Source organism: Serinus canaria, chromosome 3 (genome assembly GCF_022539315.1).
Source record: "Serinus canaria isolate serCan28SL12 chromosome 3, serCan2020, whole genome shotgun sequence".
NCBI classification, from domain to species: domain Eukaryota; kingdom Metazoa; phylum Chordata; class Aves; order Passeriformes; family Fringillidae; genus Serinus; species Serinus canaria.
The window spans coordinates 111,163,008-111,187,856 of NC_066316.1; the positions used below are offsets into that span (position 1 = coordinate 111,163,008).

Here is a 24,849-nt window from a genome sequence, read left to right on the forward strand (position 1 = left end):
TCTCTGGAGTCAGCCCAAGGCTCACATTCCAAGGGATTCCACTGCTCCAAATCCACCACCCCACCACCTTCATCCCTTCCAAAGGGGGAATGCACAAAGAATTAACTTTTGCCCAAACAAATCCGAATTTTCTACATTCACTTTCTACTCAGGACACATTTTAGGTCCAAGACAAGCCCTGCACAAAAAGGATGACAGAAGAAAAGGGTCAGTGTTGAGTTATACGTTTTTATTTTCTAATAGGTACAATACTAAAATAAACACAAATTAAAAAAAAGTTTTATTAAAACAAAACTGTACAAAAAAGCAGTTATACTACATTTTAATTACAGAACAGTCTACTGTCCAAAAGGCACTAATCCAGAATAGGAGATACAATGATACAGGACTCATTTGAACTATTTTAATCAATACAATAGAGCACTTGTTTCTCTGTCCATTCACATACAGAAACAAGGACTTTTGCTACAGTCATTACACATTGTTATAAATATGAGCCCTACGTAGAAAGGTGCAGTATCGCTCTCCCCTGGCCGTGGGTCAGCTCTGACACAGACAGGGATTAAATTGAACAAAAAACCCAAAAGGGCACAAGGGGAGAGGTTGATGGTTCATTTTCACAGCAGCTGCTGCCAGGGGAAGGTGTGATGGATATTGACCCTCACCTGCATTTGGGATGGAGGCCGAACCAGTTTCCTCAAGGGGCTGTGGTGGGACTGAAGGTGAACTTCCATCATCTCCTGCCCCAAGCCTCCCATCAGTTACTCCACTCCATCCTGTTCTATCCAGTCTCCTTTGGCCCTTTGTTCCCTCTGTGATGGATAAATAACAATTCCCAAGCACACCAGTTTCCTACACTGGAGCCATCAGCACCTTGCAGGTAAAGGCAGTGACTGGGAGAGGATTTGGAATGCTCAACACTCAGTGCCTTCACTGCAAGGGCGTCTGGCATGAACAGATGGACCCCTCTCCAAGCTGCTCCAACCTTCTCAAAGCAAAGAGCCAAAGTGCCCCAAAGCCACCAGGGGTGCAGGGGTGGATGTTCCAACCACAACCCATCACCTCCCCAGCCCTCCTTCCTGACAGCCAAGCCCCCAGGAGCAGCCAGGGGGTGCTTCCTCCATCCCCCGTGGGCTGTGACTGAGCTTCACCCCTGGAACCACCCCGGCACTTTCTCCTCCACGAGCAACTTCCCACCACGAGGATCTGCTCATCCTCCCTCCCAATCTACCCAATCCAATTTTCTTCCCCCAAAATGTCAGGCTGAGGAGCAGCAGCAGACCATGGAAACGTGTTTGGGGAACAACTACGTGTGGAGTCAACCACAACATGAATATTCAACTCCACCACGAGGAGCTGGGAAATGAAACATCTCATCTTTCAGCTGAACAAGCAGCCCTAAAGATCAAGACCAGGGTGGATCTGAAGGGGATGATGGTGATGATGATGATGATGATGATGAGGGGCATCACCTGACTCGTTCCCTGTGGAGGAAGGAGGTCGGACACACGGCAGGAGAGGGATACTGCACCTTTGGAACAGTGTCATACACATAAGACAAAGACAGGCATCTGGATGTTAACAAAAATAAGTAACAAAGAAATATGATTAAACAAAATCTCTTCTCACATCATCCTATACTACATCCTCCTTCTGCTTAGCAGAAAATTGTACGTACACAAAAATACAAATACACAATTTTGTAGAACAGTCTGATTTTAATATATTTATATATATTTATATTTATATGAGTGGCAGGTTAGTTCATTATATAGAGCTTTTTGCACTTTTGGCTCATATGCAACAAGGCTTTATAAATTCAGCTTTAGCTTTCATTCAGGTTTTATAGCTTCTTGAACATTTGTTTTCACATTTAAAGCAGCATCCAATTTGCAAGAGGAGTTGGTGGTGGCTACAGCAAGGATCAGGTCAAGAGGTTATTTGGGGGCTGGGGGGGGAGGAGAATATACATTCCAGTGTGTGTGTGAGTGTGTGAGTGTGAGTGTGCGCTAGTGCTCATGGAAAACTGACCAGAGGGTGAGCACACCACTCCAGGATCCCATGGCTACCTGTGAGGTAGGCAGGACACCTACAGCAGATGAGACACAGGGCCCAGCTGGGCAAACCAGCAGCTGGGTGGGAGAGGCTGACAGAGGAACAGACAGGGCAGGGATGGGACACGGCTCCTTTGGGGTGTCACTGATGTATCTGGGGACAGTGAAGTGACAGGAGGCAGCTGGAGCCATCCCAGCAGAGCCCAGACAGGAGATGCAGGGCTGGCACCCGCCCCCGGGCCGAGGTCACGGTGGGACAAAGTCCAGGCACACAGAACTGGGATGTGAGAACCTCCCTGGTCTTCGCTGGGGTTCTGCTCTGGTTTTGTGGCTCTGAGGTTGTTCCACCGTGCCCTCACTCGGGGGCTTGCAGCACTCAACTACAGCATCCACCTGCTGTCACCAACATGCACTGCCAGTGACAATCACTTCTCAGGGAAAATCTCACTTCCAAAAGGCATCTTGGAGCAGGGCCAAGGTCCGTGTGTGCCACGGGCTCCACAAAAAAAGTGGATTTCCATCAGGAAATTCCCAGAGGATCTATCTACCCCTTCTATCAACACCCATCCACGCCCCAGAGGCTGTTTCTGCCCTCTGCAGGGCTGCCCTCACAGCTCTCCTTGCCAACAGTCCTTTCCCAGGCCTTCCCGCCTCGGATGTTTGTCAGAGTGAGAACAATTTGTTGCTAATGAAAAATAAAACATCTACACACGGATTGCTTTCATTTGGAACCCTTAAGTGTTACTCAAACTCCTTCATAGTGTTCTGTTACCTCCTCTCACTGTGGTCAGAAGAAATCCTCCTTTAATGAAATATTCTGAACTATCACTGATACCTCTATTTTTTAAACCCACATAAAATTCTCACCTTTACAAAATTATAACCACCTGCCAATAGTCAGGGTTATTTGGACAAAATGTTTAGCAGGTGCCACTATGATAAACCTAGAAATAATTAAGAATACAGGAAGAAACTGCCTTTGGGATTCCAGAGGGGTTTTGGCTGCCCCATCCCTGGAAATGTTCCAGGCCAGGTTGGAGGGGGCTTGGAGCAATCTGGGATAGTGGGAGGTGTCCCTGCCCATGGCTGGATGATTTTTAAGGTTCTTTCCAACCCAAAGCATTCTGTGATTCCAAAGGAGGTGATTAAAGAAGCACATCAGCTTCTTCCACCCAGACCTGGTATTCCAAAGGTGGATGTTTATCACACAGAGCTCTTTCTATCTGCAATCCAAGAGGCAGTTTCCTACTGAATTCCATCCTCTTTGCCATCCACCCCAGATCAGAGATTGCAAACATTTGGCTGAGGAATGAGATCCCTCCCAAAAGGCTGAGAACCAAGGGGGGCAGCACGAGGAAAGAACGGGGACTTTTTCCAGCGAAATTCTGCTGGGCTCCAGACTCACTGGAGGGATGTGAGGAGGGATGCAGGGAGGGCTCTTTTCTTAAGGGGGAAATGAGGTCTAATCCTATTCCTCCAGCTCACTCTGGAGTCCTGTTCCTCACTTAGGCACTTTTTAAATTGACACTAAGAAAAAAAAGCTAAAATGAAAGAAGTACTGCAGGTATCTCCCGCTTCCCGAGCTTTGGGAGGATCACGGAGACCAAGAGGAAGACAGCCAAGGCAATGGGTCAGGAAAATGGTGCTCCCCATGGCCACAACCAACTCTGACTCGTCACCCTTCAACAGAACTGCTGTGAAACTGAACTGAGTTTCAATCTGGTGTTCCTGGGCACAGCCTGTCACTGGGCCATCCCACGGGATCTGACTTCCAACGGGACACCGGGCTCTCCCAGCCTCAGCCAGCAGCACTGGGGGGAGAGGTGCTGCCCAGAACCATCCAGAACTCCAGCAGCAAAATCAGGGAGCCTTCGATGAGATTCAGACAGGCATTCCTGGAGCCAACAGCAAGGAAAAAGGGATTTTGCTTTTGGGTTTTTACTGGGTGATAGAATGGGGATTCTGTCCCTCCCGAAAGACCAAACAGGGCTCTGACCCCACAGCAACCAAAAACAGCTTCAGGTCAGCACAAGGCCCAGGATGACACCCAAATTCACACAGAAGGAAAAAAAAAAAAAAAAAGGAAAGGAAAATTCAGTGGATAACACTGGAAGATGGGAAGCTTAAAATCCAAACTCTGTTTTCACTGTAATTTTTCATTTGGAAAAGTGACTTCAAGATATTCCAATGATTTTTCAAGCCTAAACCAACTTATGAGTAATAATAATAATGACAATAAGCTACTCTGGGTGCAGTGAGGGATCCCTAACCCTGGATAAATGAAGTGTCCAAGGGAAGCAGCAGACTCCTGGGAAAGCTGTGCAAATCCAGGCATCCTGTCCCAAACACCCACATTAAAAGCAGGCACCCAAACCAGGAAAATCCACTGCTCCAATTAAGGTTCCAACACACAGGGCAAGCAAGGCAAAAGAAATTGGAACAAAAAAAGGCCAGGCTGGATGGAGCTTAGAGCAACCTGGGACAGGGGAAGGTGTCCCTGGCCATGGCAGGGGGAGGAACTGGATGAGCTTTAAAAGGTCCTTTCCAACCCAAACCATTCCATGATTCTATGAAAAAAAAACCACTTCCACCCTGTCCCTCTCCCATGGTCCAACCACCTGATTTCACACAGGATTGTGCAAGTGAAGAACCTGCTGTAAACTGGCTGAATTTATGAGCTGATTTTTTTTTTTTTTAACCGGCCAAAGTAGATAAAATTGTTCTTATTTATTTCATATATACTTCAACTTCAAGTAAGTAATGGATACAGCACCATCTGAAAGGCCAAAGGAAAGGGGAATGTCTCCCAGTAAACAAATCTTCCCAGTAAAAAAAGAAGACAGACCAAGTAATAAAAATAAAAAATTATATTTAAAAATTGCTATTTCTGTGATTTCCTAATCATCCAAACTGCAAGGAGGGAAGGGAGAAGGGTCTGAGAGCTGGGAAACCCCAGAGCAGAAAGTCTGGAAGCTCCTGCCCTACACTGGATTGCTTTTTATAGGGTGGAAACAACATAAATCCCTTACTTGGAGGCTGCAAGGCCAACAGCTTCAGGTCAGAGCACTTCAGAAGAGGCAAACCAGGCAAAATGGGATTATTGGGATGTGAAGGAGCTTGCATGAAAGATAAAAGAAATTATTTCTATGAGAAGCACTGAAATCTGGGGAAATAATATGCCAAATTCAGTACTGAGAATCAACTTCAGAGGGAAGCAAATGGCTCAGAGCAGTTGAGGAGGGTTGAGCTCAGACTCCACAGGAATTCCTTCCAGGAATGCAGGCTCCATGGAGGAAATAAGGAGATACTGGTTTAGCAAGAGGGTCTGTGCTGGCTGTGGGATTTTTTGAAGCCCTCTGCAAATGGTATTTGTGAAAATCAGCTGCTGAGGCACTGCAGCCCAAAGAAATGGTTGAAGCTGATCAAATTCTATTTTTGCTGAATTTCTGGGGTAATGGTACAGGATTTTTACTGCATGGGACTGGAACTGGGGTTAGAGACGTAAGGCACAACATGTTCTCTGATGGAAAGTTCTTGCTGCAGAGAACCCCTCCAGAACTCCAATCTCTATAAACTATTCAATGTTCTGAACAAGTTCTAAAGGTAAAAGACACATTTTATCTCTTTGGAGTCATAGATCTACAATTAAGGCCAGAAGAGACCAGTGTGTCACCTACAAGGAGACCCTGAAGGTCGGGTGGCCTCCCACAATCCTGATACAAACTCCCTATTTCCATCTACTTCATAAAAAAAAAAAAATTTAAAAAACCAAACCCAACCCTAACTGAAAGAGTCTCTCTATTCTGCATCATTCTTTACAAATTTATCACCTATATCCAATGGATTTATACACATTCCCACATCTCAACTGCATTTATTTTCTCCAAGGCCCTGGAGAAAGAGGATTGAGAAAGATTTGTGTAAGTAAAGAGCTCTGAAGGAAGGAAGTGCTGAACTGAACTGTTTGAATTGTTCCTGTGTGCCAAGGTGGGGATGTTTGGCTAAACTGAGAGGGAACTCTGCAGGGAAACCTTCCAGCACCTTCCGGGGCATAAACGGACTCAGGAGAGCTGGAGAGGGACTGGGGACAAGGGATGGAGGGACAGGACACAGGGAATGGCTTCCCACTGCCACAGGGCAGGGATGGATGGGGTATTAGGAAGGAAGTCTTGGCTGTGAGGATGTGGCTGGGATGAAATTCCCAGAGAAGCTGCCCCTGGATCCCTGGAAGTGTCCAAGGACAAGTTGGACAGGGCTTGGAGGAGCCTGGGACAGTGGGAGGTGTCCCTGCCCATGGAAGGGGTGGGATGGGATGGATTTAATGGCCCTTCCCAAACCATTCCAGGATTCTCTGAACTCCCTCTGTGAGAAAATGGACCAAAGCACAGCTCAAATTCCAGGGACAGCTCCTAAACCACTTCAGTTCTCTCACCAAGAAAGATCCCAAGGTGTTTCCCTTTTTCAGGGAGCAGTTCCAGACGCTGTGAAATACCCCTGGGTCCTTCCCAGCAACATCTTGAATTCCTTCACCATTCCAAACCCAAACTCATCCCACACCCTGGAGGTGGAGATGCTCCTGCTGCTGCTTTCACTCCATAATTTTACCAATTGTTTTCAAGCAGCTTGGATGGGTCAGGGCAAGTGTGTGGCAAGCTGGGCTTCAAAAGATCTGTCCACAATGCATAAAGGAAATGGGAACTTGGTCAGTGAGCTGATACTGGGAATTCCTGGCTCTGGTTAGCTCCTGAAGGGTGTTTTCCACCCTGTCCCTACAGCCCTGTCAAAGAGAGACAGCAGCAACTTCATCAGCAGGCAGACTTAAAAAAAAATCCTATCCAAAGTCAAATGTGCTTTGAGGAATGGAATAAATGCTTAATATTCTTAATGGAACATACTGGGTGAGAAATATTAATTAATAATTTACTTTCATTATCTCTTTGCCCTCCTTGAGCGATCTGACAGATAAACTGTGTAAGTAAAATGTATTTTTAAATCTCAAATGATGTCAAATATATCTCAGAAGGCTGAATCCAACCTCTTAATTAAAGAGGTGGGTTATTTAAGCTACATATGCCATCTTGCCATAACATGGAAGACTTTAATTAGTTAAGGAGAAGGGAGAGGAGGACGGGAAGCTGAATTGAGGCCAGTGACAGCAGCAAGTGAATATCTAAAAATACATTTTCTAAAACAGAAGTTGTTCCCATTGGTACTGTGAGTGCAGTGGTGGGAATTGTGCTCCAAGCACTGAAGTACCCACGGCCACAGGTCTGCTCTGAACTGGGATTCACACGGATTTCAGTGCAAAGAAGCTGAAAAGTAACTGGAAGATTTAAATAAAAGCCTAAAAGAAAGTCCCTAAATTCTCTCGAGGATTTGTTGGTGATAGGAAGCTGCTAGTTTTACTAAATTTGACTCAAGAGTCCCTCTAAGCATCTTTACATGCCAACAAAATGTGGAAACCTGCTTGGTAAGTGGAGAACAGCACCATGGAAAAATCTGGTCAAGAAACTTAAGGGCAAAAATGGAGCACAGGCTCTGAAGAACTCAGGGGGCAACAGATACTCACAAAAACAGATTTAAAAGGCACAGAACACCCCATGGCAGATGCTTTTGGAGACTACAGCAACAGATCAAGGGAAAATGATGATATTTTGGGTCACCACCAGATATCCTGGGTGAATGGCAAGGATGGTGTCCCAGCAGCTCTCCTGTGGGGGGTGTTTTGAGATTTTTTTTTAAGGAAAAAGGGAAATAGCTCCCATCACTACACTGTGTTAGCTGAGAGAGCAGAGTTTGAGGAGAACATGGCAACAAGGGCTGATAAGGCTTCCAAACAGGGAATGGGAATTTGGAATGGCACCCAAGAGCCAGGGACATTCCCTGCTCCAAGGAACCCTCCACCTGCAGAGAGCTGAAAACTCAGGATGAGTCCAGGGGAGTTCATGGCTCATCCTCTTCATCTCCTTAAATCCAAAATGAGCCAGAAGAGCTAAACCAGGCCCTGGGCAATCTGTCCCCAGGCTGTCACACAACCAAATGTCCTCTTTGTCTCCCCAACTCACAGGGAGTGACAGGCACGTGGAGCAGGGAACACAGAATCGGGAGGAGCAGCTTTGCATAGAAAACTGAGCTCGGTTCAGTCCCTGCTGTTTTAAGTCACCATTCACTGAGGTCATTATTTAAGTTTACAGAGGAGCTGTGTTCCAAGTGTCACTAATAACACCGGTATTAAAAGAGAATTAGGGGGCGGGAGATCTCCTGTTTTCAATCACAGAAAAGATAGAAATCCTTTTAATCACGGCCATGCCAATCCCCACAGTTCTAAAGCTGCTAATTACCCGTCAGGGACACCCAGCCATTGAAAAGAGCTGCCATCACTGTGACTGCCATACTCCCATGCATTTATCCTGCCCATCCCAATTACCCTGGCTGCAGCCTGAAAGGATTGAGCACAAGTGTGCTGGGTGTTTTGATCAGCAGAACACACCCGCTGCCATTGAGCAGAGAGGGAATAAATGGCAGAGGGAGGCTTCTGCCAAGGCAGCTGAGGGAGAGATGCTCTGCACATACAGAAACATCAAAGGCCCCTCACCAGCCTGCTCCAGCTCAATGGCTTCAGTTCATTCCTGCTTGAGCTCTTGGCTGGAGCACTCCAGACCTCCCTGAAAGAATGGGAAAGAGCTCCACACTGCAGCCATGAAGCCCATCGGTTCTTTGGCTGCATCAGCCTGATTAAAAGGGACATTTTAAACGTTTTGTGAATTTTCCCCCGTGTTTCAAATGGCAAATTCTTTTCTAGCTCCGTGGCAGTTGGGGCTGCTCCATCCCTGGAAGTGTCCAAGGCCAGGATGGACACTGGGGCTTGGAGCAAGCTGGGATAGTGGAAGGTGTCCCTGTCAATGGCAGGGGTGGGACTGGGTGCTCTTTAAAATCCCTTCCCACTCAACCCACGCCACAATTCTCTGATATAAACTACAGAACAAACAATTCCAGGCTATTTCCAAAAAACCTAAGGCCAAGGATGGCAACAAACTCTTTAGTAAAAGAGTTTAAATTTTTCTCCCTCTGCCTCACTGCTGCCACTGAGATAAACTTCCATCGGTTTGATCTGATTTACGTTTGTTGGACAAAAACCAACATCAAATCACTGTCACCTTAGTGACAGTCCTCAAAACACTCCACCACGCTCCTCTAGTTGTAACACATTTCTCACAAAGGAAAAAAAAAAAGATAATTTCAGTGTATTTTAAATTTGGATTTGTAGCTGCCATCTCTAGAATGCCTCTGGTTTTCACGAATGTGCAACGTCTTCAGTCAGACAGTTAAAACCCCATAAATTTGACAGCAGCAAGAGAGGCTGAAATGAAGGTTTTAGGGCTGTACCAAATCCCTTTTGGCCAATAACTGATCCAATATCCTGAGTAAATATCCCAGCTGCTCAAAAGCCCAAAGGGGAATGTTTTAGGTTGAAATATCTCTGCAACTTTTCTCGGGAACTGCAAGGTATTTTTTTTTTGGTCAGGCCATCAAGCTTCCTTTCCAAGGAATCACAGTGAAAATTCCACAAAATTCCAATAAAGTAGCTGGGATCAGCATCCAACCCCTGACTGCTGCTACAAACACACAAAATCCATGTAAGGAACATATATTAAGGTCACTGACAAGTAACACAATTTTAAGACCAATCCTGCACACAAAGATTCCTGCCAAATGCCAAAAGCTGCACCAAACCAAAGATTATTGCCTATAAGCTTAAGACTTTGATCAAAATCATATCATCAAGGTAAATAACATCAAAGAGTGCAGGAGCTACTTGAGTGAGAAAACTCAGATCAAATAAGAGCAAAGTTTTGACAAAACCCCCTAAAATTTGCTGGTAATCACAGAATGAGATGGAAGGAAGCTGATGAGCACTGGGAAGTGGGGGCTGCACCACGAGGGAGCTGGAGTGGGAGGAGGAACATGACTATAAATATTAATTAAAATGAGTAGGGATAAATTAAAAAGAGTAGGGGAGGGGTTGGAAACCATCCCCAGCTGAACACTCACAGCTCAGGATTATGGGCAAAGCTTCACAGTGAATTTAGTAATTTGCAAAGGAAAATGTGACTCCAGCTTTGGATTCCAGTTAGGATCACTCACAGGGAACCAACATCCTGCATCAAGGCAGTAATTCTGAGTTTGGAAAATTCTTATACCAATTTCAGTGGGTTTATCTGTATGAAAAATAAAACCTATTTCAACTACCACACTGCTTTTCCTAGAAGTGGCCAACAGCATAAGGAAAGTGAGCATAATCTGACTTTTTCCCAATCAATTTTCAGCTCCTAATAATCATCAATTTATGATTTACTGACCCAAAATTTCTGGTTTACCACAGCAGTCACCAGTGGTCTTGAGTTAATCCAAATTTTTACTGAAATAGGTTCAGCTATGTGGAGTTTCTCACTTGCACTCACAGCAGCAAGACAAAGATTAATCTTCACAAATGAAGGCAAAAACTGATCTACAAATCACAAATGTTACAAAAACATGAAAAACTTACCAGTCTGATGTTAGGCAATGAAACAAACAGAATAAGTCAAATATCCCTGAAGAACTGTGTAAACAGAGCAAATAATTAATGAAATCTCTACCTTATGGCTTGATTGGAGCCTGGAGCCAGACCCTGCAAATAAAGCTCCCCTCTCTTAGTAAACTAGAAAAGATAATTTTTATTAACAGCAAAACAGAACAAAACCCCAACAAATTAACAGCATTTCTTTGAACAAGTCAACAAGGACAAATCAGAACTAGGGAACAACTCAGCCTGAGCAGGTCTGCACAGAATCTGAGAATAATTTAGGTCAGAAGAGACCTCCGGAGGTCTCTAATCCAACCCTGTCCAGTTGAATTTTGAGTATCCCCAAGGATGGGAATTTCACTGACTTTCTGGGCCATTTCTACTACTGAGCATGAAAATACTTCTATTTATATTCATCTGGGATTTTCCTTCCTGCAGCTTCAGCCCTCTGCCCCTCAGGGTTTTGCTGGGCACCTCTGAGAAGAGCCTGGTTCTGTCTTCTCTGGAATCAAAGAATATCCTGAGTTGGAAGGGACCCACAAGGATCATCAAAGTCCAACTCCTGATCCTCCACTGGACCCCCAAGTCAAAACTAATTAATTAAGACAGTTAAAACCCAAAATCTGGGATGTCCCCAGAGCCAGCCTGGACAATCCCAGCTTCTGCAATCCCCCAGTATGTGACATGTGCTCCAACCCTCCCATCTTCCCCGTCCTGCCCATGCAATGGCCCCACAAATGATGGACTGAGGGGTCCAAACCCTTTCCATGACCTCCTGAAGGCTCTTAATGAGATTCCTTAATTGCTGCAAGGGTGCATTGCAGACTCACATCCAGCATGTGTGTCTGCAGAGTATTCAACAGAAAACAAATCTGCTGATTTTTATCAACTCATAAGGCTTTTACAAATGTTTGGGATCTCATACTTCAGGAAAAAGGGTGGGGGAAACTAAAAAAATACCCAACACCGAAACAATCCAGAAAAGAAGTGGAGGTAGAAATTGTTTTTTTAAGAAGACGGTCAGAGACAACAACTCAAGTATGAGGGACAAAATATCAGCTAGAACTCACTCTACAAAGGTAAAAGCAATCTGTGACCATCACAGATGAGGAGCTTCTAAAATAACTTCTCTGTTCACAGAACAAAAAGGTAGCTCGGATCTGCCACCAGAGCCACTTCAAGGGAACCCCCAGGGAACAAACGGCAGTGACTCCAGCCTGGCTACAACAAACTGCCACTCCACTGCAGTGCTACCAAAATGAGGCTTCATTTCCAAGGCAGCCCACAGACAGAAAGACAAAGTAACTCTCATATCGTGGAAAAGACCCCAAAAGAAAGAATTCCAGGATTCCTGAATTCCAGGACACACCCTCCACCAATTCTTTCGCTTACTCCAGATCACATCCGCTCGCCTCGGTACCATCACATCAGCACCTGTCCCATCCCAGATAATTCACCTCAAACCAAAAAGGGACTGACCAGCTGCAAATGAATCCTTATGAACTTCCAGAATGAAGGGAACAACCTGCCAGGAGCACCCTGGGGACAGCTGAGGTGCCACTCGTTCCTTGTAGCTCCCGATGCCCAAAGAGAAGCCAGAACAGACACACCCCAAACACCAAGGGGCTGAGTCCCCAGATATTTGATATTTTCTCTGATAAAATGACAATGTGGAAAGGTAGAAAACTGGGTATTTACGGCCCAGGAAGATGTGCCAATCTCCAGTTGCTCACAAGGGGTTTTTTACCTGTTTAACCTTCAGAGAAGATACTGTGTGGGATGTCAGCAGCTTCCTGACAGTGACAAACAGAATTAAGACCAGATTATTCTACATTAGATGGTACAGACACACAATTTCAGTGGTGTTACTTTGATCCTGCATCACATGAACCTATAATCAGGATACAGATGTTCTAACACTATTTTTATTCTTCCCTATTGCTTTAAAAAGGCAAAGCCTCAAACAATGCCTTTTTTTTTTTTACAGATACTACAGTAAGCAATAAGCAATATTTCTTTTAAAATTGCAGCTGTCCAACAGTTTGAGTCTGTTCTTTTTAAAATGAAACAGCCAGAACAAATGGTGGTGGCAAGCCCAACGTAAAGAGGTCATCGATTATTAAAATCTCCTTACTATAAATCGTGGATGTTGCTTGTCAGCTCAGTGTGTGACTGTGGAATGAGTAAGTAGGTAAAATTCCACTAAGGCTCGAGTTTGCTCGATCATTCTGCTGTGCAAAAATAGAAATAAAAGCTCTCCCCATCCTTTCACTCCTAAGTACCAAAACATTCATACAGGCAGTAAGAAAATAACTGCAGTGGTGCAATGGTCACTGATCCAAGTCCTGCCTTTCCTGAGTCCACCCTGATGCTTCTCATGGATTTTCCTACTTGAGAAATGCAATAAAAAGGGAAAAAAAGACAGCTTCATTCTGCTCCAGTGATCTGTATCTAAGGAAAGCACATAAATTTCCCAATGAAATCCATAAGTGGAAGTCGAGGCCAAGCCCTACCTATAGATCTTCCAAGGGACAGAGAGGTGGCACGGCGGTGCCCTCTGAGAGCACAGGATCTCCTTGGCACGTGGGGGAGCAGTTTGCTCCACATGGATTGAGCAGGAGGGCTCAGCCTGGCTCAAAACCTGCTGAGGAGCCACGCTGGAGCCATCACGAAGCTCTCTGAGGGTTAAGAGGGAGGAAGGGATGAGAAGAAGGCGAGTAACAGGAATTTCCCTTTGCTCCACCTCGAAAGTGGAGGGGAGCAAAGGGAAACCCATCCTTGAGCTGTTTTCCCCTCTTTAGGCTATCCCCGCACGAACTGGGAAGAAAAAGAGGAATGTGGAGGAAATGCTATGCAAACTTTTCTGCATGTGTCTCTAGGCAAAAATTTCCGTAGGTTTTTAATCTGTTCTCTGTTAATGTAACACAGCCCTGCCCGTCTCTAACGCTTCTCGTGCTGTTTCCATCAAAACGTTTCCTCTTACCGGCAGCAACATATCATTTTATCAGGATGCCAGGAGATCATTTCCACACAATGCTAGCAGATGTAATTTTCTTAGATGCACACACAGTTCATCATTTAGATACTAGATGACAAGGTGATCGCAGGGTGACTCTGTAATGCAAGTTTGCTGTTTGGTATTTGGAATTCTCAAATGATAAAAAAAAGACTTATCAAATATAAATATCTTTAAGAAAAAAGTAACAAAAGTGCTACATATGATCAAGGAAAACAATTCCATTAGTTCCTGCTACTTAGAGTAGGTTTGCTTTACAAATATTACCACATCCATTATCAGTATGGCTTCCAATTATTAATTAAATTGCTCGTAGCAGTATAGCTTTCTCACACCTTAACAAAGACAGAGTAAAGAGAACACAAAACATTCACACCCCATTTCTCAGGTAAGAGATCCTCCTGCCTTCAAACAAACAAAAAAAGTTCGTATTTAGGAGAATATTTTGCTCTGATGGTTATCTAGCAAAGGTCAGGTGTTGAATTCTCCAGTAACCTTTCAGGCTAGTCAGGACATAGGCATTACTTACACAAGTGTGTAAAAATCCACTCACCCATTTTAGGACCTTAACAACCTTCCTGGAAAACATTGCTTTCGAAAGTGGCAAAGTGAAGAGGGGAGCAGAGTGGGGACAGAAAAGGTGAGAGAGGAGGAATTAAAGGTGAAATTGTTAATGACAGATGGCTAAGAGTCTAGACCTCTTCTGAGCAGGCACTGCCAGCCATGCCAAGAACGAGCAGTGGTTCTGAGAAGTGGACTGCTGTCCATTAGACATTCAGCTCATTTTTCATTTGATCCCAGGCTGGGCTTCACCCATGGTTGCAGAGGCAGAAGGCAGCACTTCTCCACTAAGCCACGCAGCTTGTGAGAGCAGAGGATGTCTGTGCTGAATGTGTGAGCATCAACTGAAATGTGGGAATGTGTTTCCAATGGACATTCTCGGCACAGCACCCGAAAGTAAACGGAGTCACTGTATGACCAGTGAGGCACGGCTTATTGCAGCTGGAAATCATTTATTCCCATGCTGGAGTGGGGTTTCTAAGTGTTCTTTTTACTCTCTGTTGATACTCCCAGTCTGGTGTCCATCGACCCTGTGCCACTACCTCAGCTTGCATCCTTTCAGTCTCAGGGCAGGGAAAGCGTACGGACTATCGGTTTCAACACCATCTCTAAGGTTATCCAAGATTTTAAGTGTAGCCTAAGACTTGTAATTGAGGGCTGTCTAAAATACCTGGAAGCACTTTGAATGCTAAGACAGAGCAGCAAGATTTTTTTTTTTTCCTTTTTTTTCCTTTTTTTTTTTTTTTTTTTTTAATTTTACCTTTCTAGCCACTGGGGGCCGGGAGAGGGAGGTTGGTTGGTTGATTGATTATTTATTGGGAATTAATACTGAGAGAGTATATGCAAAGGCTGAGGGCACCATGCCATCTTCACAGAACAAGACCCTAACAGCTAACTGACGTACAAGAAACTGCAAAGTTATACTGTAAGAACACATATTAAGGACCGAGGAAAGTCTGCTAAGGTGCTACGTCTAAAACTAAGTTACTTCTTGCTTTGACCCTCCCCTCTCTTGGCATCAGTCGTCGTCCAGAGCCTCTGTCTTGATCTCGTTGGCTCCTTGCCGGGCCAGCGCCAGGATGGTGTGGTTGACTGCTGCCATCTCCACTGCTAAGGAAATGGGGTCTTGGTGGTCACTATGGCTAGTGCTGTCATCCTGGGAACCATGTGGGAAGGAGCAGAGAGAAGCAGGGTTATTATTCCACAAGTCCAAAAAAAAATGCGCTGAGTGATTGTGGGGGCACAGAGCAGGGTCACAACATGGGATTAGGATTGGTTTACAACTGGTTTACAACTGGTTTAGGACTGGTTTCCCTCACTGTGCAGACAAAGGTAACAAGGCAGGGAGTGGGGGACCCAGCTCTGGAGGAAAATATTGAATTATAATGACACAAGTGATACACAAGGTTAAATCAGGAAAGTAAATTAAGACAGGAACCACTGGGCATGGCACAGGTCCATGCTTATAGCTGGAATATACAGTTCTGGTTGCTCTGTTTAGGTCATCCCTGGCCATGGCAGGGGGTGGAATGAGGTGAACTTTAAGGTCCCTTCCAACCCAAAACCATTTTGTGGGTTCTCTGATTCCATTTGATGCCACAACAGAAATCGAAAAGGCAGAGAAAAGAAACATCCCAAGCGAAGAGGTTTCCTCATGAGAAGAAGCTAAAGAGAGTCAAGTCATCCAGTTTGGGGAAGAAATGGCTGATGGTTGATATGATAAATGTTTATTACAAATAATTGGAAAACAAGAGGACAATTGTCCATGGTTTTTTTATGATCTAATAATCAAAGACACTCGCTGGAATGTGATCCAAGGCAGCAGTGGGAAGCACTGCTCACTTAGCACAGCTCAGTTCAGGATTCACTGATTTTTACATCAGACAAAAGTAAAAATGGCTTTAAAAGGTGCATGCTTGACAAATCCAGGGGAAATTAGTCTGCCAGAAATTATGGAAACTCAGGAAGTCTCTTAAAACTACTGACTTCCAGAAGCTGGAAGCTACTAGAATGAAATAATTCTATCTACATTGGAGAAGTATTTTTTCTTTAACTGCTATTATTGACCAGAACCATGACACAAACTGAGCCTAAGCCTTGGTCCAAGTCAGCATCCTGGGAAAACACTGAATTCACACAGATACAAGGGAAAAGATGCTGGAAAACTCTTCCAATGCTAAGAAAAGCAGTGACTGAAGGGGACTGGAACCACCATAAATCAAATAGGGAATTTTGGGAAAAATCACGGTGCTTTCCCCTCTTTAAAACAGGGCACTAATAGTTATCCCCCTGAGATCCTGGGTTTTTAAATTATTACCATTTACAGAAAGGAAATTATAAACATTTATCAGTATCCCAACAGCCTTCAAGTGATGAACTTGTGTGACTTAAAATTTAAAACATGCACAGAGGATTTTTAAATTAAGACGGTGGGTACAAATCTTGAGGAGGACTAAAAAAAAGCCAGGATCTGGTAAAATCCTGAGGTTATTCAGAAGGATTCATTCATTCACAGCAAGGGTCTGGTAAATTTCAGGGCCTCTCAGAAATCTTTGTCATGGTACAAATACAGAGCCTTGAAATCTGGGGTTTAGGCACTTTGTTAGTATTTAGATGAACTTTGTGTTTTAAAGTTTATTAGAGTTTAGGTGTATCTGTGGAAAAAAGAATTTCTGGGTTCAACAGCTAAGGGATGTGAAATGGTCATCAGGAGAACTTGCCATTTAACCTGCTTTGCTGCTGCTGACTAATTACACCTCACAGAGGAGCCCAGATTACTGAGAAATGTAATTTCTAAGGCCTCTAAACAAAGATCTTTCAATTTTAATAACCCATTTATTTCTCTTCTCAAAGTACCCTGGTTAATGCACAGAAGAAAAACAGATCAGGAGTCTACATCATCCTCCACCTCAGTATTCCAGTCCTGTCTGTCTGACAGGGAATTTTCTGGGCTTGGCAGTGGTTTCTAAATATTTTATGGCAGTCACAGAGCAGTTTCTCATCACTGAGAGCCAGAGAAGTTGGTCCCACCAAATCTGCTGGTGCTGACCTACAAAAAGGGTCTCAATCCCCATCAGGAGCAGAGCAGCTGGGGATGCCTCTGCCAGGACCTGCTGCACTGGGCCAGAGCCAAGTGTGCCAGGGACTCATTCCAGGACACTCAGCTGCTGTTCCACTCCACCAGCAGCCTTTGCAGAGGGAGAACTCCCAGCTTCTCAGGGAGAAGTGATCCAGCCCAGCTGTGGGGTAGCACAGAAATATCTCCTCTCAAAAGCAGGAGTGAACTGGTTGAGTCACTGGTGCCAAACCATGGAGGTTTGGCCAGCACTGGGAAAACTGGGAAGGGGATGCAATACCTGTCAGGAAGGTGTGTGGAGGAAGGGTCACCAACTTTAGGGTAGGTGAGGGCTCAGAGTGTGGGAAGGGATATTCTTTTGCTAGAGAATTTAAAAAAGAAGTTGCTGTCAAGGGTTAAAAATAACCAAGAAAAAGAGAGAACGGGCAAAAATTAAAATGCAACAGCAAAAGCAAATAAACAAACAAAAAAGACAGATAATATGTAAAGAATCCAAACAGTGGCACACTCTTGCAGAACAGTATGGAATGGGCCAATTAAAGGTCAGAGCTTAGTAAATCAAACCCTGCCCACCCACCCTTCACCCTTTGTCTGCCAGTGTCTGAGGGATGATCCTGAGAAGGTTCTCCCACAGAACAGAGGGAGCTCAGGAACTTCCAGGAGGGTGCTCAGTGCTCAGAATCCTGCTGGGAAAGGCTGGAACAAGGAATTCTGAAGGGTCCTGGGCAGGGCTCCCTCCTGCTCATGTCTGGGGCCAGGTCAGCAGCTCACAGCAGGGGTGGCCCTGGCTAGACCAGGCCCTTTCTTGCAGAGAGAAATCAGAGGTGCAAGAGGTGCCCAGTTTTTCAGGACAAGTGTTGGTGTCTGTGAAAGACCTGTCCATCCCTTCCTGAGGGAGGGGAACTCAGAGTGACAGGGAAGGAGAGCGTGGCTATGGCAGGGCTCTGGCTGAGGTGAGGCTCTCCTGCCGTGTCTCAGACATTGTGTGTGGTGTGAGGGGTGTAACTTGCTTGTTTGGAGCAGATCCTCCTGTCTTCTTCTACCTTCTCTGCTTCTCTGCCTCCCTCGGAACACCGTCCCTCCTCCTCCCCGTTGCGTACTTGCCAAGTGTCCTGTTGGGAGGCAACAAATCCACGGGGGTCAGTACTGGATTCTCACCCTCTCCCCATCACAATGACACAAAAGCCAAACCAAACAGGATTGTCAAGAGGCAAAAGGGCCTTTTTAGGTGTTGGAGTTCTCCCTGTTTGGGCCACGAGGCTCCAGTGCTCACCTGCTCTGAGTAGTCATTGCCGTCCACGTCGTCGCTGTTGGAGTGCCCTCCTGGACTCTGTACATCTATTCCATGGCTCTCCAGGATTGCTGCTTCTTCGAAAAAAGCAAATGGATCCCTCATTTATCTGATGCATTGGAGAAGCTGAAGTAACTCAGGGGTTTTTTTCCCTTTTTTGGGAAGTTAGAATAACTGGAGGAACAGGGTTAGCTCTTAGCGCTTTCCTCTCCAACCTTTGGGAAGGTAGCAGAGGTACAAACACTGCTTTGCCTGAAATCCTTCCCTGCCAACCATCAGACCTGTCTGGGAGTAAAAATCCCTGCCTTCCAACAGTCCTGACAGAAATCAGTGTCATTTCTAAGGTACTGGGGTGACAAAGGCATTCCCTGTAAATCTTCCCCCATAGTTTGGACTGGGCAGGACTCAAGGGGGTGGGGAGTGTCTGAAAATAGATGGGAGAAATTTCTGAAAGCACTTCAGGCATTTGAAAACACAAAAATCCATCTTCCAGTGGGATCCATATATCTGAAGCTCCCCTTGATTCTTTTTGATCTCTTTCAAACCTCCTCTCCAAACACGAAATTTGCTTTATTCGTCCATCCCTTTGAGAAGCCATTTTTACTTGTAGAAAAAGAAATTTTGCTAAACTTCAGTAACTTGTTAAATGATGTAATAAGAGCTTTTTTTATTATTCATAAATAAGGCAGAATAGTAGAACATTTGAAATAATTAAAAATACTGGAAATAAGCAGATATAGACATCTGTTCACCCATGGGTTGCAAAAGTAATTCTGCATAACATCTAATTAAGGGCATCAAACTTTTTAGGAATGGTAGGAGTTTGTTGAATCCACAAAATAATAAATCACTGAGGTGATTTATTCTCCTTAGAATACCTTATCCACATCAGAGGGTCTCCTTCCTACAAGTTCAGAGACAATTTGATTTCCTTACTATCAGCTAAGAACCCACAGGGTTAACTCTGAAGTGACTTTTGTTTTTTCCTGATCATCAACAAAAAATATGGCTTTTTTCCAGCCATTTGTCCCTGGGCAAAACCTTGGAAAGCTGTCAGGGGGAGAGGTATAACCAGGACAAAAACCACACTAAGTTTGTGAACCTGCCAACATCTTTATCTCCTTTATTTACAATTTTGAGGTTTCATTTCAGATTTGAGTTTGGATCCTCAAAGGAGGGAAATGTAACTCTCCTTCCACCTATAAAATTCTCACTTTGCTTTTTAAAGCTGATCTTCCTGTAAAACTTTGTAACTGCATCACTTTTTCCTGCACTGATGACAGAATTCTACAAATTCCACGTATTTCACAAAAAAATCTGGAACAGCAAGGGACTCATTTTCATAATTCCTCCACATTTCTGCCAAGGCTGTCAGCACCTCTGGTGTTTTCACTAATTTATTCTTACGTAATTGCCACCTCTCCTGAGCAAACCCCAAGCCTTGCAGGTAGGCTCTGTGATACATTACCAATATTGGCTCTTCTCTTGATCTCCTTCCTCCTGTTGGCAAACCAGTTGTACACTTTGAGGGAAGTAACTCGCTCCAAATCCGACAACTTTTTTCCTAGGAAAGCAACAGGAGGGGAAAATAAAAGTTCAGTGGTGTTACTCACTGGGTTCCAGAGAAGCTGTGGCTGCCACATCCCTGGGAAGTGTCCAAGAACAGGTTGGACAAGACTTGGAGCAACCTGGGATAGTGGAGGTTCCCCTGTCCCTGTTCTGGGATTGGAGTTTTAGATGAGCTTTGAGGTCCCTGCTCACCCAAACAATTCTGGGATTCTATGGGATAAACCCCTGAAACACAAACAGCACTGGGAAGTTATTATAACTGAGAAAAAACAGAACTCCATGTGGATGACATTCCAGTGTCTAGGTGCTGTGGCACTAACTGCCAATTATCCTCTTTTCTTCTGTTTTTAAGAATGACAGGAATTTCTCTGCAGTTTTAACCAACTCAATCCAGAGCCATAGGAGAATGAAGGGCTGCTTTTCCAGTTTGAGCACAAAACTGAGATTCCAAAAACTGAAATTCCTGCCACAAACCCCATCCCTGGGGCTCCTTCTCTTACTATGTGTCACGAGGGTACAGTTCACTGTTTCACACAGCAGTAAAATGAATGAAGTGGTTTTGTGTCACCCTTGCAATCTGCTTTCCTTTTTCAGCTCCCATCACACCCTTCCAACAGTGCCAGGACACTCGGGATCTTTTGGGAGAACGGGGGTGGATGCTGGAAACTGCATTTTTACATTTAAACCAAAAAAAAAATGTCCCAAAAACCAGAAGGCAGCTATAGAAAACTATGCCTTTATCTGGTCATAATAAGGGAAGACTGGAGTGATTCAGTATTTCAAGGACATCTGGAAACCTTTTCAGTTGCTCTTGACCCTATATAAAATATTCCCCATATTTGCATCCTCAGACCTCTGTAGGCTACACAGGGTTGAGCCCCCCTCTGCTTCTGACTCCTTCTCCAAGTTTATTTATTCAGCATACAAAACACCCATGTAATTGCAGCAATCTGCACACTTAAATAAGTTAGGAGAGATGAGACAAGTGAAAGAAAGAAAACTCTGGAAATTGATAGCTTGGCTGCTGCCTAATGCTTTGCATCAGCAGCACTGGCAGTATTTTACTGCTCCCTGACATGGTCTTGCTGCTCTTTGTTCCAAGTTGTTCCACAAACCAGCAGCACAGCCAGGAATCAAATCCTCAGCTCTCTGGTCCTCTACCTGATGGATTTTTCAGGGAAAATTTCAGCAGGTATCAGGGAAAAAGTACTTTGCCATGAGGGTGCTCAACATTGTGGAACAGGGGCCTGGAGATGGGAAAACCTCTGATTTTGGAGATACTGAAAACTGAACAATCTCATCTAAGCTGGTCCTGCCTCACCAGATGAACTCCAGAGGTCACTTCCATTCTACACTGTCTGACCCTCAGCTATCCTGTGACAGTCCCAGCTCTCCACAACTCCCTGAAAGGATCAGAAAGTGGGGATCCATCTTTTCTCCCAGGGAACAGGGACAGGATGAGAGGAAATGGACTCGAGCTGCACCAAGGATGCTCAGGTTGGGTTTTGGGAACAATTCCTGCCTGGAAAGATCTGTCCAGCCCTGGAACAGCTACCCAGGGAGATGGAGGAGTCCCCATCCATGGAGGGATTTAAAATCCCTGTGGATGTGGCACTTGAGGACACGGATCAGTGGTGGCCTTGGCAGTGCTGGGGATGGTTGGACTCAATGATTCCAGTGGCTTTTCCATCCTAAATAATTTTGTGATTCCATGCGCATGACTCACACTTTAGTTGCCTTCTCATTAATTTTTATTCTGGTTGTAAGAAATCTAAAAATATCCAAACCACAAGTTCTGAAATCTATGTAAATGTTTGGTTAGCAAAACTAAGCAAAGGCAGGTGCATCCACTAACACTACACTGAATATTCATGCTCCTCTCCTAAGTATAACTTCTCCAGAAACAGGGAAAATGCAACTTGTTGACCTAAAGATAAGGTCCTCCATTAATACCCAGGTTCTAATCTGAGATCCATGTCTGGAAGCTGTAAAATACTGAAAAACAGGAGAGCTGAGCTCCTTCCTCCTCCAAAAACCTGATTTATCAGTCAAAGGTTGATGACCTTGGAGGTCTTTTCCAACCCAACTGATTCTGTGATTCTGCAAACATCAGTCTGAGAACTCAAGGTGCTGAAACCTCTTTGTTTTTGGGAAGGACCCCCCAGCAGCTCCTCACCTGGTTTTTGGATGACTGCATTACAGGCGTTGGCAATTTCTTCTCTCTTTGCCTCGTCGGGATATTGATTCTCATTGAAGTAACTGCAAAAGGGAAAAAAAAAACCAAAACAAAACCCAGGTGTTTTTTTCTTAAGAAATCAGAATCAAAGGAAGGTTCCAAAGCAGCTCCACTAAAAGGTGTCAGCTGCTGATTTATGCATCACTCCTCCAAAGGTACCACAGTGAATTTTATGGTAAAGTAACATCAGCCTGCACTTATTTCCACATGGAATGAAGGAAACTTCCCAAATCCCTGAGATAAATGAATATTATCTCAGCATCTGGAATACTGTACTAGGACACCCAAAAATGTAGGCAATTCCATGGCTATCAGAGTTAAGATTGTCAAGTGAAGCATCAGCTCCAAGACACCACAGGCCTTTGACTTTACTATCATTTATTTATTATTTATTCCTGACACACCCTCAGCTTAGGCAGAAGGAGCTGCTTAACATTTATTTTCATCCCTGTTCATATATATTTGTTAATATATACACATCCATATATACTTTTAATATCTGTATTATGCAAAACCCCACAGGGGTCTCTGCAGATACTGCAGAGACAGATGTGGTGTGGAGATGCTATGAAATGACACAGGACAATTTCTACAGTCAGACTGTTGTTTTAAAACCACAATTGAAAATTTTTCAATCTTCCCCAGAATAACACATTGAGTACAGCACATTTCTAACACTATTTTTTCTGGAATAATTGTGATTTTATTGTACTTTATATGCAGTAAACACCCTATAAAAGTTAAAACTGTTTCCTCTTTTACCTCATTGAACCGTTCTGCAAATTGTAATGAACTGATTTACATTCCACAGAGCTTATCAGATCTGCACTGAAACCAACAAAACGTCCTGTTTTCTTCAATGGACTCTGCTAATCACACCACAAGCAGGGACTACCACTGTTTTTTTCTGTAGATTCTCCATAATATATTATCCTAGGATTTCTTTTTATCAACTTTGATCAGCAGCAGGCCCGGCTGCTGGACAGCTGCTCTGGAGTTGAAAAAAAGATTTTTATTTCCTTAACTGTAGATCATTTGGCAATAGGAGATTCAGGCATATTGAGGCAATTATTATTTTCCATTATTCATCCAGTGGATTGGCCCCAGTTACTTTCTATGGAAATCCAAATTCTGTTCCATACAGGAACTCTTTCTGTCCAAACTCTGGACACTCAGGTTGAATTTTAGGTGCCACTACTTCATTCCCCTGTTCACAGAGTTATTTACAGTCACAGCTATGCCCAAAATTGGCTCCTATTTCAGAGCTGCTGCTCAGTAAGAGAAATCACACATCAGCTCAGAGAGCTGCACCATCCATGTACTTCCAGGTGATCTGCTGGAAGAGAGCAAATGGAACCACAGGAATGGCTCCATCTTCTCCAAATGAAGGGCAGCTCTGCCTTAAACTTCAATTTAAGTGTAGGAAAAGTTGGGAGTTTGTCAGCCAGCACTTCCCTTATTAGAGTGAACTCATTGCTGGAATTGAGGAACCAAAGGAGGAGTTCCCTGACACAGGCCTGGTGTCTCTGTTCAGCTTTAGGAGAATTTAAAATGAACATCACACCCTCTGGACATGGTTAATTTTTAAAGTGTATTCCCCCCTCTTTCCTGTCTATCCCCTTTGTGTGATTCCAGCCTTTGAAGTGATGGGTGTGTCCATCTCAACCTGCAAATTTCTGTTCAAAGGGGTTGCAGGGTTCTGGACCAAGGTGTATTTTTGGGGAATGGAGAGCTTGGAAAACAGAGCAGAAAAGCTTTTTCCGGTAGTGATGGAAGCAGAAGCTCAGGATCCCAGTTCAGCAGCCCCATGACAATATTTCAGCTCTCCCACCCACAGAGCACTGCCCTCTGCCCAGAGCCAAGAATCATTTCCTCTTCTAGGCACCCTGAGATAAAGGAACATCAAGAGATCCCAGCTGAAAAACTGCTGCTCTCTTATTTACATGAACATATTGCCTGCCCTGGAGTCCTAAACAGCACCACAGGTACAAAAAACAACATTCATGGAAGAAATTACAAAATACATAAAATTATCAATCAGGGTGACCTTGAACTGCCCATTCTTATTAATTCAATAAACTGAGACACTAATTAAAGCAGCAAAGACAACACCAGAGCCACCAGTGACCCTTTTCTTGTCACCTAACTCAACACTGTCCCTTTCCCAAGCCACAGCCTGGCTTTTGCTGCCTCCAACAAACAACAAAAATATTTTCTACCAACAACAAAACTTCAGCCCATGCTTGCATTTCTCTGGGATAACAGGAAATCTCCCTGTGATGGAGCAAACTTCCAGAACTGGAAAAGGAATGAGACACCTCCTCTAGCAAACGAGGGAGTTTTGTGTATTCCAATCATTTTTGTGATTCAGAAACTGCTTAAGCAGGAATTCTTTTCATTCTTATCTCTAAACATTTTACAACTAAGTTATAAACAATTAATTTGCCTGATATTTCTCATCATTCTGAAACGTTTTCTTT

At 44.2% G+C, this 24,849-nt stretch overlaps 1 protein-coding gene across 11 annotated transcripts in view; it reads right to left on the reverse strand.

Annotated features, from left to right (window-relative positions):
- Positions 1–208: 208 nt before the first annotated feature.
- HMBOX1 (homeobox containing 1) overlaps positions 209–24,849 on the reverse strand; it is a 118,596-nt gene continuing 93,955 nt past the window's right edge. For 6 of the 11 annotated variants that reach the window (XM_050972500.1, XM_050972499.1, XM_050972505.1 and 3 more), the window contains 5 exons: positions 22,310–22,392; positions 20,033–20,128; positions 18,547–18,641; positions 18,284–18,385; positions 209–15,353 (listed from right to left, as the gene is read on the reverse strand). In XM_050972500.1, coding sequence (XP_050828457.1) covers positions 15,216–15,353; positions 18,284–18,385; positions 18,547–18,641; positions 20,033–20,128; positions 22,310–22,392 — 514 coding nt within the window. In that variant the 3' untranslated portion in view covers positions 209–15,215. The remainder of the gene's footprint in view (positions 15,354–18,283; positions 18,386–18,546; positions 18,642–20,032; positions 20,129–22,309; positions 22,393–24,849) is intronic. The other 5 variants (XM_050972507.1, XM_050972502.1, XM_050972504.1 and 2 more) reach the window with 5 other exon arrangements.